The sequence below is a fragment of the Trichomycterus rosablanca genome, chromosome 10 (genome assembly GCF_030014385.1).
Source record: "Trichomycterus rosablanca isolate fTriRos1 chromosome 10, fTriRos1.hap1, whole genome shotgun sequence".
Classification (NCBI taxonomy): domain Eukaryota; kingdom Metazoa; phylum Chordata; class Actinopteri; order Siluriformes; family Trichomycteridae; genus Trichomycterus; species Trichomycterus rosablanca.
The window spans coordinates 33,890,395-33,905,757 of NC_085997.1; the positions used below are offsets into that span (position 1 = coordinate 33,890,395).

General features: G+C 40.7%; 1 protein-coding gene across 1 annotated transcript in view; it reads right to left on the reverse strand.

Annotated features, from left to right (window-relative positions):
• Positions 1–647: 647 nt before the first annotated feature.
• Positions 648–15,363, reverse strand: part of grid1b (glutamate receptor, ionotropic, delta 1b) — a 447,082-nt gene continuing 432,366 nt past the window's right edge. Inside the window, exons 15-16 of the mRNA XM_063003856.1 lie at positions 12,161–12,407; positions 648–1,273 (exon numbers count right to left, since the gene is read on the reverse strand). Coding sequence (XP_062859926.1) covers positions 845–1,273; positions 12,161–12,407 — 676 coding nt within the window. The 3' untranslated portion in view covers positions 648–844. The remainder of the gene's footprint in view (positions 1,274–12,160; positions 12,408–15,363) is intronic.

Sequence of the window (15,363 nt, forward strand, 5' to 3'; positions counted from 1 at the left end):
TTTGGAATGCAGTGTTTTTGGAATGCAGTGTTTTTGGAATCCAGCGTTTTTAAAATGCAGTGTTTTTGAAAAGAAGCGTTTTTGAAATGCAGTGTTTTTGAAATTCAGCATCCTTGGTAATGCATTTGCATTCTCCCTTGATGCTGTAGTGTTCTCAGCTTGTGCTTGCTTTGTAAATGTGGTTGTGATGTGACTCAGCAGGTCACCGTGCTGCACTTATCTGCATAACAATAACATTTTCACCACTAACAGTCAGAATAAAATCTAGTAACAGTAAAGGATGCAATGTTTGCCTTAATAAATGAAGTCAAATCACAAAGTGTTTATTTTAAATGGACATATCCGCATGTGTTCTTCGACTCTGAATACGACCCTTAAAAAGCAAAAAAACGTGTAAATAAAAAAGGCAAACTGTCGAACTGAACGAATGGTATCCAGGTGATAATCTAGTAAGAAGTTGTGGAGAGACATCTCTTTTATTTCGGCACTTGGAAAAACAATCACAATGAATTTGCGTCTTGATCCATAGAGAAGAAAATTTACAAAGCTGTTAGAACAGTCATGTTTGAGTGTCCACTTTTTATAGTTTTCTTTTTTTCAACTCAACTTCAAAAATCGAGAATATTCAAAATACACTTTTACTCACGTCGCTCTTTTCTTATTTACAAATATGTACAAGAAAAGCTGTTTTTTTGTTTTATATTTTTGTATCTATATTAAAAATCTCCACACGCCGTCCTTTTTATTTAGGTTTGTTTTTTGGTCTTTTTACATGTCGTCTTCTTACTTGTACTATGTTCTTTTCCACTGTCCTGCCCAGAAAGATGCCCACCTCTCAGAGGCTTCAGATGGATGTGCTATGGGTGGACTCAATGGCTTCGGGGATGGGTCCTCCTGGCACCGGTGGATAGGGCATTGGCATGGGTGTCTTGCCGGGGCTCTGCCGGAAGAGCCCCCCGTTGGGGGCCCTGTGTTTGCACTGGATGGAGGAGGGGATGGTGGAGCTGCCCAGGGGTAGAGGGAGTGCAGTGCCAGGCCCGGGCACCAGTGTCCTGCCCACGCCATGGACCTGCTCCGGCAGGAAGCTGCTCACGGACAGCGGAGTGCCCCCGAAATCCCGGCCAACTTCCCGTGCTCCCTGGCCCGGCTGCATGCCACCGATGTCCAGGGCAGAGATCTCGATAGATGGCCCGGGGATCTGCTTGTGCACCATGTCCTCGTCCATGAGACTGTTCATGCGCCGATGTACCTGCTCCAGGTTCACCTCCTTGTCCTGGAGAGGCGAGAGGGGGGCGACAGAGGGGTGAAAGGGGAGAGAAAGAGAGGAGGGAGGGAGGTTTCTGAGAACTAAAGTGCCACACTATTCCTTTCGCTTTGATTTCTTGTTGGTTCTTGCAAGGTTTCATTAAAAAAGTGCCAGAACTGAGAATATGGCCCAGGTAGCATCAATTACAGGTATAGAATGTGCACCATGAAATCAAAGTTGGCCAGAAGATAAACGTGTTACAGTGAGACCAGGATTATGGAATATTATACAAATCTTTATTAAAAAAATAAAAAAATAAAAAAAGATGTTCTTAATGGAAATGGAAATAATAAAGATAAACTTAATAAAATAAATAAAAATAAATGACAAATTAATAAAAATACAATAAATAATTGAATTAATTATTAATTATTAATAATTGTTTGATTAATGATGTGTGATTTAATTAAAGTTTCATTTTAATTTGGAATTACTAGTTTAAGCTTTGTTTAATAATGTGGTCATTTTATTTGATAATTTAATAATTTATGACTTGAAGAGATTTCTATTTGCTTCACCGCTTTACACAGAGACGTTTTGATTTTAAATCTTTGGGTATTTTAGAATGCAGGAGGTTTTGTGCAGATTTTTTTTACTTCTCAAAGCAAAATGTAAAATACAAGCCAGCCAGTAAATGTTTTGAAAGTGAGCAAAATCAGTAATAAGTTACATAAAATTATAATAATAATAACATTTAAAATAATAATAAAAAAAAAAAAACTGAAGTAACGTATGTAAAATGACCAGGCTGGTCTCTCTTATAAAATTAATACTTGTTATCAAGGGTTTTTTAAAGATTTAGATTTTCTTCTTATTTTATATTCAGATTTATTACACTTAAATGTAGGATCAAACTCCTGTATTATAAATTTTATCATCTTCACTTACCATATAGAAGCACTTTGTAGTTCTACAATTACTGACTGTAGTCAATCTGTTTCTCTGCATGTTTGTTAGCCCCCTTTCATGCTGTTCCTCAATGGTCAGGACCACCACAGAGCAGGTATTATTTAGGTGGTGGATCATTCTCAGCACTGCAGTGACACTGACATGGTGGTGGTGTGTTAGTGTGTGTTGTGCTGGTATGAGTGGATAAGACACAGCAGCGCTGCTGGAGTTTTTAAACACCTCACTGTCACTGCTGGACTGAGAATTGTCCACCAACCAAAAATATCCAGCCAAAAGCGCCCTGTGGGCAGCGTCCTGTAACCACTGATGAAGGTCTAGAAGATGACCAACTCAAACAGCAGCAATAGATGAGTGATCGTCTCTGACTTTACATCTACAAGGTGGACCAACTAGATAGGAGTGTCTAATAGAGTGGACAGTGAGTGGACATGGTTTTTAAAAACTCCAGCAGTGCTGCTATGTCTGACCACTTATACCAGCACAACACACACTAACACACCACCACCATGTCAGTGTCACTGCAGTGCTGAGAATGATCCACAACCCAAATAATACCTGCTTTGTGGTGGTCCTGTGGGGGTCCTGACCATTGAAGAACAGGGTGAAAACAGGCTTAAAAAGTATGTAGATAAATAGATGGACTACAGTCAGTAATTGTAGAACTACAAAGTGCTTCTATATGGTAAGTGGAGCTGATAAAACAGACAGTGAGTGTAGAAACCAGGAGGTGGTTTAAATGTTATGGCTGATGAGTGTATATATAAAGCATTTGGTTTTAAATATTAATTTTAACCACTGCGTAGAACGTCACAAAGAACCAACAAGAGAGAATCAGTTACAAAATCAGTAACACAAAACAAGGTTCTGATCTCCAAAACAGCACAGAAAAAAGAACTTATAATAATAAATAATAATAATGTAAATGTGAATAATTATAATGTTTAAATTAATACTACTAAAAATAATAATAATAAAATTATAATTATAATACCAGTAATAATAATAATAATTAAAATAATAACAATAACAATAATTATAATTATACTATATACTATTTTTAAATAATAATTATAATAACAATGATAATATTAATACCATCATTAAGAATGATAGACCAATACTTACTTATAATAATTAAATATAAACAATAAATAATAATCAAATACTACTAATAAAATAATAATATAATTATATAAATAATTATATTAAATAATTATATAAAATAATAATAACACTTATTATTATAGTTATTAAATGTATATATGTTATCACGTATGTATGAAGTAAAGTATCTGTGAGTCGAGTCTGAATTCAGACCTGACCCTGCAAATCTGATGTGATGTAAAACTCCTCCTCACTCACGTACAAGCAGCTACAGGAAGCATTAATGTTGCTAATGAAGCTCCAACCAGTTCATAAACACGGTGGTTTAACATCCCTTTTCAGCCTGGAGTTTGGTTTGTTCTTCATAATGGACTGAGATGAATTTAGTGCCTCATGATACCCAGAACAAATGATTCTCTGTGCTGTGATGTGATAGTTACAGTTCTAACATCTCATACAGCGTGACTTCATAATGATCTGTGTTATATTATTTTAAAAACAGACACTATTTTTTAACATGACAGTTGAGCCTGGGTGTATGCTGGGTATAAACCTCACTGGTGCTCTGTAAATCTGCTGTCTGATTAACTTCTGTTACCACCAGCAAAGGAGAGCCATTAAAAATGTACTACTGCATATTCACATGCCCAAGTTCATTCAGCAACATTTATTCACACAGGGTGGTTCAAGGGTCCTGAAACCTCCAGCAGAATGGACGCTTGGACGTTATTTATTATTATTTTAAGACCTGGGAGAAGAGCTGCAGGAGCTAACACACAATGAATCTGTTCATCACACAGCAAGAGAAAGTAACTTCATGAAAGCCTTCTGAAGGCCACCAAGAGTAAGTGCCCCGTCCTGGCAGTAGATTGGCTGGGAGAACTGCCTAATCAATGCAAACGCCAGTGTTAAAATATTAAATGCACTTTTATTACATGCACACTGTTCTGAGGTGGGTCATCCTACAGCTGGGTTGACAGCATATTAGTTGGCTGAACAAACAGCCACCATATACTTATATTAGCATATACAGATTAGCATATGTACAGTGTATCACAAAAGTGAGTACACCCCTCACATTTCTGCAAATATTTTATTATATCTTTTCATGGGACAACACTATAGAAATAAAACTTGGATATAACTTAGAGTAGTCAGTGTACAACTTGTATAGCAGTGTAGATTTACTGTCTTCTGAAAATAACTCAACACACAGCCATTAATGTCTAAATGGCTGGCAACATAAGTGAGTACACCCCACAGTGAACATGTCCAAATTGTGCCCAAAGTGTCAATATTTTGTGTGACCACCATTATTATCCAGCACTGCCTTAACCCTCCTGGGCATGGAATTCACCAGAGCTGCACAGGTTGCTACTGGAATCCTCTTCCACTCCTCCATGATGACATCACGGAGCTAGTGGATGTTAGACACCTTGAACTCCTCCACCTTCCACTTGAGGATGCGCCACAGGTGCTCAATTGTGTTTAGTCCATCACCTTTACCTTCAGCTTCCTCAGCAAGGCAGTTGTCATCTTGGAGGTTGTGTTTGGGGTCGTTATCCTGTTGGAAAACTGCCATGAGGCCCAGTTTTCGAAGGGAGGGGATCATGCTCTGTTTCAGAATGTCACAGTACATGTTGGAATTCATGTTTCCCTCAATGAACTGCAGCTCCCCAGTGCCAGCAACATTCATGCAGCCCAAGACCATGATGCTACCACCACCATGCTTGACTGTAGGCAAGATACAGTTGTCTTGGTACTTCTCACCAGGGCGCCGCCACACATGCTGGACACCATCTGAGCCAAACAAGTTTATCTTGGTCTCGTCAGACCACAGGGCATTTCAGTATTCCATGTTCTTGGACTGCTTGTCTTCAGCAAACTGTTTGCGGGCTTTCTTGTGCGTCAGCTTCCTTCTGGGATGACGACCATGCAGACCGAGTTGATGCAGTGTGCGGCGTATGGTCTGAGCACTGACAGGCTGACCTCCCACGTCTTCAACCTCTGCAGCAATGCTGGCAGCACTCATGTGTCTATTTTTTAAAGCCAACCTCTGGATATGACGCCGAACACGTGGACTCAACTTCTTTGGTCGACCCTGGCGAAGCCTGTTCCGAGTGGAACCTGTCCTGGAAAACCGCTGTATGACCTTGGCCACCGTGCTGTAGCTCAGTTTCAGGGTGTTAGCAATCTTCTTATAGCCCAGGCCATCTTTGTGGAGAGCAACAATTATATTTCTCACATCCTCAGAGAGTTCTTTGCCATGAGGTGCCATGTTGAATATCCAGTGGCCAGTATGAGAGAATTGTACCCAAAACACCAAATTTAACAGCCCTGCTCCCCATTTACACCTGGGACCTTGACACATGACACCAGGGAGGGACAACGACACATTTGGGCACAATTTGGACATGTTCACTGTGGGGTGTACTCACTTATGTTGCCAGCTATTTAGACATTAATGGCTATTAATGCAGTTAAATGGAGTTATTTTCAGAAGACAGTAAATCTACACTGCTATACAAGCTGTACACTGACTACTCTAAGTTATATCCAAGTTTCATGTCTATAGTGTTGTCCCATGAAAAGATATAATGAAATATTTGCAGAAATGTGAGGGGTGTACTCACTTTTGTGATACACTGTATCTAGAATAGCTTCTACTCTAAAACGCATGAATGTATGATTAAAGTAGCAGGTTGTCTGAGTTATTATGAATCTGACCAGCCTGCTGAATTTGTCACTGAACGTTTACAGTCCATACATCTATAAAATAGGCCAATTCTTCATATTTTTATGTACACAGATGCATGTTTAGGTCTGTGAGAGTCCTGGTTGCGTCTGGTTGCATTCTAGCTCATAAAATGGTAAAGAGTCACGGCTTTATATCCCCCTTGAAGCAAATACATGTCACCATGTTGAAGTATCTCATAAATCTTTAGGATGTGAGAGCTAAATCTTGGTTTAGAGTTTACCTACACGTGTGAGGTACACATACTGTATGTCAGGGCTGGTTTGGGGTTTCACTCATTGCTTTAACTGTTCATTGGGACTTAGTAAAAAATAGATTAACTTAGATGAATGTTAATAAATGAATGAATGATTTTCTGAAAATGACGAGTCAAAAATATACACTGACCAGGCATAACATTATGAGGTGAAGTGAATAACACCGATTATCTCTTCATCACGGCACCTGTTAGTGGGGGGGATATATTAAGCAGCAAGTGAACATTTTATCCTCAGAGTTGATGTTAGAAGCAGGAAAAATGGACGAGCGTAAGGATTTGAGTGGGTTTGACCAGGGCCAAATTGTGATGGCTAGACAACTGGGTCAGAGCATCTCCAAAACTGCAGCTCTTGTGGGGTGTTCCCGGTCTGCAGTCATCGGTATCTATCAGGAGTGGTCCACAAAAGGAACAGTGGTAAACTGGTCTGATCCAACAGACGAGCTACTGTAGCTCAGATTGCTGAAGAAGTAAATGCTGGTTCTGATAGAAAGGTGTCAGAATACACAGAGCATCGCAGTTGCAGGGCTGTTGCAAAAGGGGGACCAACACAATATGAAGAAGGTGGTCATAATGTTATGCCTCATCGGTGTACATACAGCAACTAAAATGTAATTCCTCATTAGTGATCATGAATGCAAATTAAAAAATAAATAAATTAATTAATTAAAATCTTCGAGGCGAGTTCATATGCAGATCAGCTTTGTGTACAGAGAGCCACACCCTGATCATATTATTCCTCTACTCTGTGCAGGCGCCATCAATCAGCCAGCAGAGGTCGTAATTGCATCAGTTATGAGGTCCTGTCTGGCTCCTCACCCTGTATGAACAACAGCTGGGTAGGGTAGGCGCCCAACCTGCTGGATGTCAGAGCTGAGTTTCAAACCTACGAGTTTGAGATGTCAGCTCTGGTGTGCTAGCGTGTTTTACCGCAACCCAGGCAAAACAAACAATGCATCAAAAGAAAACACAAAACGGAATATACTTAATGAATAGAAATGGTGTTAATCTGGTCCCACTGTGGTTTACAAAAAATAACATAAAACCTAAACAAGGGGGTGGTCATGTACAAGTTGATTCTGTGTTTATGTGCCTGTTAAAATGTGTTTATTTAATCATTATTATTTTTATCTGTGATCTGATTTTTTGGCTCGTGACCCACTCAAGGAAAAAACCTGATCTAAGTTGCCGTCTGTGTATATGCCACAACTCGTGCTAAGCAAATTAAAGAATGTTGGCATATGAGCTAGCGGAAACAAAAGTACTTGTCAGGGATGTGAGAAGACTACAACAAACAACAAAGAGCCCGGGCCAGGAGGCCCACAAAAAAACTAAGCCGGTATTTGAAGGAGACTCACAGCTACATTGAATTAACACTGATGAGGCACAGAGACTGCGATTAAAGGACACGCCATAATGTTCAACCCTGCAAATTTTCAGAAAAGCTACAATAAATTTTAATGTGATAAAACTTTGGTTTATTTGGTATAGAACTTATTTAGTCATTTAGTCACAAAAGTAGAACAAGTGCAAAAATGATTTCCATGATGAATCCCAAGACTCATTAATGAAATATACACCGATCAGCCATAACATTAAAACCACCTCCTTGTTTCTACACTCAGTGTCCATTTTATCAGCTCCACTTACCATATAGAAGCACTTTGTAGTTCTACAATTACTGACTGTTGTCCATCTGTTTCTCTGCATGTTTTGTTACCCCCCTTTCATGCTGTTCTTCAATGGTCAGGACTCTCACAGGGCCACCACAGAGCAGGTATTATTTGGGTGGTGGATCATTCTCATCACTGCAGTGACACTGACATGGTGGTGGTGTGTTAGTGTGTGTTGTGCTGGTATAAGTGGATCAGACACAGCAGCGCTGCTGGAGTTTTTAAATACCATGTCCACTCACTGTCCACTCTATTAGACACTCGTACACTCATACCTAGTTGGTCCACCTTGTAGATGTAAAGTCAGAGACGATCGCGCATTTATTGCTGCTGTTTGAGTCGGTCATCTTCTAGACCTTCATCAGTGGTCACAGGACGCTGCCCACAGGGCGCTGTTGGCTGGATATTTTTTATTGGTGGACTATTCTCAGTCCAGCAGTGACAGTGAGGTGTTTAAAAACTCCATCAGGATTGCTGTGTCTGATCCACTCATACCAGCACAACACACACTAACACACCACCACCATGTCAGTGTCACTGCAGTGCTGAGAACGATCCACCACCTAAATATTACCTGCTCTGTGGTGGTCCTATGTGGGTCCTGACCATTGAAGAACAGCATGAAAGGGGGGTAACAAAGCATGCAGAGAAACAGATGGAGTACAGTCAGTAATTGTAGAACTACAAAGTGCTTCTATATGGTAAGTGGAGCTGATAAAATGGACAGTGAGTGTAGAAATAAGGAGGTGGTTTTAATGTTATGGCTGATCAGTGTATATTTAAGCTTTTACTGTTATAAGCAAGAACTGCTAGTCAAACAAAAAAGCAAGGGCTCAAACCAAAAGAACTTTTAGATAATAAAGAAATCTAACAATAATTCAGACTAAACGAGCTACCGTGAGCTGTAAAATTTTACATTTTATTGATTTTCTCTTTTATTTGCACCTCTCTCTTGTTAAACTGTAAACGGTTAATCCTCCATCCCCTTTAAAGCTCTGTTTATTTCACTAGGGAGTCAACAAGTGAAAATCTCACACCATAACACCTAACAGTTTTATTTTGAGATGCTTCCTACTAATTCCAACTTCGCCCCTCCCCACCCGTCAGTTCCGGACCCCTCGGTCAGCATGGAATCTCACAAGTTCTATTCTGACCTGTATCAATAGCCTCTGTTTCATCCCAGTCTCTCTCTCTGTCTGTCCAAATGTCCTTGCTTCCCTCCGACGCAGCGGTAGCAATATCATTATATCTCAATGGATCTGAAACCCTTCTCACTCTGTAATCCTTAGTAACCTGCACAAGACGATAAACATCAACAAATCAAAAAAATCCACCAAATTAAAAGAAAAAAAAAAAGGTAAATAAAAGATTGACATGAAATTGCATCAGGTCGGTACAGGCTGAATCACTCGGGATGACTGAGCGCTTTCTGTTTCACTTCTAATGACGTGCTGTGGATCTGATTTGTTGCTCGCCCTCTTTGCTCACACTTTAGTTTATGGATCCATGTCAGGCAGTTGGTCCAGGCTGGAGACTGGGTGTGTTTGGACGGCTGATGTGGAAAATTATAATGCTTTGCTGATTTGAACAGTTGCTCGGATGTGCAGATCAGCAGAGTGAGAATTTAATTATGAATGTTTTATGAAGTGTTAATAATGAGGATAAATGAGATCTTTATAGAAATTTCATCTAAAAAAGGACTATCCACCACCACTGCTAGGGTAAATACTCCGTGTAGGTGTTAGGATTGTGAATTAAATGAAGTTTAGATAGAGCTCATACACTGATTTTGCTCCAGATTGGAGAGCTACATTTTAATCTGACTGAATATTCATCCTCGTGACTTTGCTCAAGGGTCCAGTGGCAGATTAGCAACCTTTTGATCAACACTCCAGGGGCTGTTTTACAGAACTACAGAACTTTACACCACGGAAGTTTTGGGAACCATAATAATTGCAATTTGGATCCTGGTTACAACTATTAGACAATTAACTGACATAAAAATTTACAAGCATAACAGCTTTGAATTAATCAATGTGACATGCAGAAAATAAAGAAAATATAACAATAGGAAGCTCATTTTTATCTTTTGATTTTTTCTTGGATTAGAAGAGTAAAGATCTAATTTACTTCCTATAACAGTAAAATCATAATACCGTACATTTGATAATAATTGTACCACAGAGACCTGGACCTATCACCTTACACTAAAAGGAAATGTGTCCGAGAAGTCAGATATAATACAAGAACCTTGTATTATTAGGGATCTTCAAAAAGTTTCCGCACTTTTATATTTCGGTTGGAAGCGGTGAGGGTATAGTAGGAGGAGTAGTAATCGGTCGTGTCTGAGAGACTGAGAGATGCTTATAGTCCGGATTTAGCTCCATCTGATTTCCACCAATCCCCAGGTGGGGCGGTCCAAGTGGTTTTCTCCGGGAGCTCCGGTTTCCTCCCACAGTCCAAAAACATGCTGTGAGGTTAATTGGAGACACTGAATTGCCCTATAGCTGAATGGGTATGTGTATGTGTGTGTATGTGTATCTGCCCTGCGATGGACTGGCGCCCCGTCCAGGGTGTTACTGTGTGCCTTGCGCCCATTGAAAAGCTGGGATAGGCTCCAGCACAACCACCCACCCCCACCCTGCGACCCTGATTGGATAAACGGTTAAGACAGTGAGTGAGTGAGTGAGTGATTTCCACCATTTGGACGTTCAGAGATGCTTTAAGGGGAAGAAGATTTTCATGTAATGATGATGTGAAAGCAGTAGTATATCAGTGGCTACATGCTTAACCAAAAATGTTTTTTGCTGATGGCATTAAAAAGTTGATTTGACGCTCGAAAAATGCATCGGAAGGTGACGATGTAGAAAAGTGATGTACTTTGTTTTTGAAAGTGCGGAAACTTTTTGAAGAACCCTCGTATAAGCTGCTGAAGACCTGGCTCTAAAGAGGCACCTTAAATTTCAAACAAAATGTCTTACTGATCACATGGGAAAAAAGCAGCTGCCAGAACGATGCTTACATAGCAATGCTCGCTGGACTGTGAACAGTGTTACACATGTTCCAGCTGCTTCTATTTTCCAGCACAGCTGTTTCTTGTGCTGGAATTACAGCCGACTATTCGAACATACCTCAGTTCAGAATAGTGTAATGGGGCGGGGCAGGTCGCAAAGCATGGTGAGATTGTAATATACGAACCCAACCACCTGACACTTAAGCAAGGTGGAACAACAGACCAAAAGAAAGAAACTGAAAACTAAAATGACAAGTGGCCAAAATAACGGAAAACAAATAAAATCAAACCAAATAAAATCCGAGACCAGCAGAACAAGACGAGTGCTTGCCCAGAAAAGTAAAGGATGATGAATAGGAAAAGCTGGAAAAAAGAAAAAAAGGTTAAAAAATTAAGACTATCACGCCAGCTACTCAGTCCACCAGCATGTGACACCTCAAGTTCCCAGAAAAGCATAAAGAGAGAGGAACTAGCTGGGGGTGGCTTTAAACCGAGCAGCACAAATTCATGCAGCTTATGTCTGGTGTGGATCACCGCTCAAAAAGGTGCCGTCACAGAGACGCCACAGAACCGGCTGAGTTCCTTGAACTTGTTTTAGATGTCGAGGACGATACCAAAAGCAACAAAGAGCCTGGGAAGAGAAGGCCAACAAAGCCGGACATATATGGACATTGAAGAAGAACTTGTTACAGACTGCCCTAAAACACACATAAAAATAACTGAATTTCTGTAATACAGCCCCTGAACTCCAACCACTGAGCCACCACGGTTCATTAAGAACCTAATTTATAATGACCTGTCAGAAATGTTCACTAAAATTATATTTTAAAGGTGCAGTAATCAGATTTGTGGATGTAGAAGACGTTATCACATTAAATAAGTTCAGATTTCAAGTTTTTTATCATCATTGGGATTCAGAAACTACCGTTCAGTAAAAGCCACGGCTCCCTGGCTGTTAAAATGATCTCTTCGTGGCTATTTTAATATAATTTTTTGGATGGATGAGACCGATTTTGATTTCAGCAGAGCACACCTATAGCTGCGTGTACTGGAGCTCGACTAAGTCTGGGCTCGCGTCTGAGGTGGGATCCGTAAAGTAGAGTGTGGCAGTGTCGTCGGCCCTCCCGGCCCTGTGCTCGGTCACCTCTTTGGGCTGCTCTCGGCGGCAGTGGCTGCTGCTGCTGCTCCAGAAAGTCTCCAGGGCGGCCACCAGACAGGCCAGCACCAGCCCGGCGGCCAGGACGCAGAACACCCCGGCGAAGCTGTGCAGCTTGAGAGAACGTCCGTCCGTCGGCGCCCCACGCTGGCTGCCTGGGTCGCAGCGTCCCGAACGCGGCCACCACTTCTGTTTTAGGACGTCGAGGTCGCCCTTTTCCTGCAGCTCGAGGATCCTACAAGAAACAAACGACACAAGACACGGTCAGATTTTTAAAGCCATGCCACATATAAAAGTGATGAGCGTAGTCCACAGAAACTAGCCAGTACAACTAGCAATGTGTTAAACCACATACTGGCTGTTAAGCTATACACCGATCAGCCATAACATTAAAACCACCTCCTTGTTTCTATACACATTGTCCATTTTATCAGCTCCACTTACCATATAGAAGCACTTTGTAGTTCTACAATTACTGACTGTAGTCCATCTGTTTCTCTGCATGCTTTGTTACCCCCCTATCATGCTGTTCTTCAATGGTCAGGACCCCCACTGGACCACCACAGAGCAGGTATTATTTGGGTGGTGGGTCATTCTCAGCACTGGAGTGACAATGACATGGTGGTGGTGTGTTAGTGTGTGTTGAGTATGTATGAGTGTATGAGTGGATCAGACACAGCAGTGCTGCTGGAGTTTTTAAACACCTCACTGTCACTGCTGGACTGAGAATAGTCCACCAACCTAAAATATCCAGCCAACAGCGCCCCGTGGGCAGCATCCTGTGACCACTGATGAAGTTCAAGAAGATGACCAACTCAAACAGCAGCAATAGATGAGCGATCGTCTATGACTTTACATCTACAAGGTGGACCAAAAAGGTAGGAGTGTCTAATAGAGTGGACAGTGAGTGGACACGGTATTTAAAAACTCCGGAAGCGCTGCTGTGTCTGATCCACTCATACCAGCACAACACACACTAACACACCACCACCATGTCAGTGTCACTGCAGTGCTGAGAATGATCCACCACCTAAATAATACCTGCTCTGTGGTGGTCCTGTGGGGGTCCTGACCACTGAAGAACAGAGTGAAAACAGGCTAAAAAAGTATGTAGCGAAATAGATGGACTACAGTCAGTAATTGTAGAACTACAAAGTGCTTCTATATGGTAAGTGGAGCTGATAAAATGGACAGTAAGTGTATAAACAAGGAGGTGGTTTTAATGTTATGGCTGATCGGTTATTGTATGTCTTTAAATTTATGACACTGTGTGTAGTGTATTGCATAGTTATGCTGTTCTGTGTTGCACCCTGGTCCTGGAAGAACGTTGTTTTAATTCAATTTGCACTTATATACAGGTGAAATGACAGTAAAGCCTCTTGAATCTGTTGAATCTTGAAATAACTTTGTCCTTATAGTCAGATGTAACAAAAGAACCACAAAAATACAGGTCTGCCATTAAAAAAAAAAGCTGTCCACAGTCAAGTGAGCTTAACATCACAGTGGGTTTAGAGGCTACCATGCAAAAGCATGAAATACACGTCTATTACAAGTGGATGTGATCTTTTTAATCAACCAGTAGGTTACATTTTTACTAATGGACTGTTAATGTTGATTTCATTCAGTGTTCCTCACTATGTCTTACAGCTCAGACAATCCTCTGCTTCACTAAAGAGAAACTAAAGAGAAACTAAACAGGAACCAAATCCCTGTGGTGAAAATCTTAGTTTAATAGCTGCTCGGCTAGATGGCGAATACATTTTAAATTGGTCGAGGTATATGTTGCGAGGGGACATGCTGATGAATTACTGCTAAAACAGACGGGAGCGGAACTGTTTTTTATTAGGCTCTATCAACTTTTCTTAATAAGATATTATGCAAAGATATTAATAAGGGACCTAGAACAGAGCCTTGTGGGATACCAGGGATACCATATTGCAATTTGTTGCGAGAAGACGTACAGTTTGAACGATGATGTTCTTCGAGTAAATAAACAAAACAATACATTTCATTAAGTCTTATTGCATTCTGTCTCTGTGGTGGAGACTGTGGTGTAATAAGAAAATGTTTTACAGATTACCTGTCCAAATGGGTTTATATACAGCTGCAGCTATCACAATTATTCAATCACCACTGCAAATTAGATTTATTAGCAAAACTTTCAAACTTTTCAGCTCAACACAGCTAATATAACAAGTGTTTTTTTTTCCAAATTTAACAATTGTTGCGATGATGGCCAAGGTGACCCGTTCAATGGGTAAATTAAAGCTGAAATAATTAACATCTTAAGTCATCTGTCAGTTTGCCCTCAAATAACTTTGAACATGGAGAGAGAGCAGCTTTACCATTAATCATAAAATTAAGTAAAGCCTTCACACTAACAATTTAATTCAGTCTTCATCAGATAGCATTTTATTTTAGGTGCAGCAGATCCAGAATAAAGATTGGCATCGGGGCTGATGTGCAATGAATAAAGAAGTACAATTAAACAATTGGGGAGATACAATAAGTGCAATCACAATTCACTAGCTAAAAATTACATTACTTACTTGTAATTTACTTGTAACTTATATGATTTTTCCCCCCTTTGTAGATGTTTGATGTTTAAATTTGGTCTGGGTGGCCCTAATTCTTAAGTTTTTAAGCCCTAATTTATCCTGATTAGTACAACGACTGAAGGGAGTTGCTCCGAACTGAGGTAATGGTAGTCATGGTGACGAGATCGCAACACCGGGTTACGTGTGACGCAAGCACGTAAGTGCGAGCCCTCCCGGAACCCATTTAGATTGTACTGCAGTGCCTGCAGTTCGAAAAAAAGAGCCTTAACATGAGAGTCTATGAGAGCAATCCGCAAAAGGGGCGGTACTGTGCGGAACACAACTCGATGCTGATTGGACTACGATATTCAGAGGCAAGACAGACTGTCCAGAACAGCCACAGCTGTGATAGAAACATTTCTTATCTTTCGCCCTTTGGTGGTGTGTCGCCCGATCGCCATAAGGAACGAGCCGCCCATGCTGTAGTCTCAGAATTACCCCCCTTAATGCATCTTTAGTACTTAGTAGAGAACTTTTTACTGTTATGACCTGCTGCAGATGTGGTCGAGACATAGGTTTATGGTGGGTACAATTTAGTGGGCGAAAGGCAGGAAATGCCCTGGACAGGTCACCAGTCCATCACAGGACCATCAT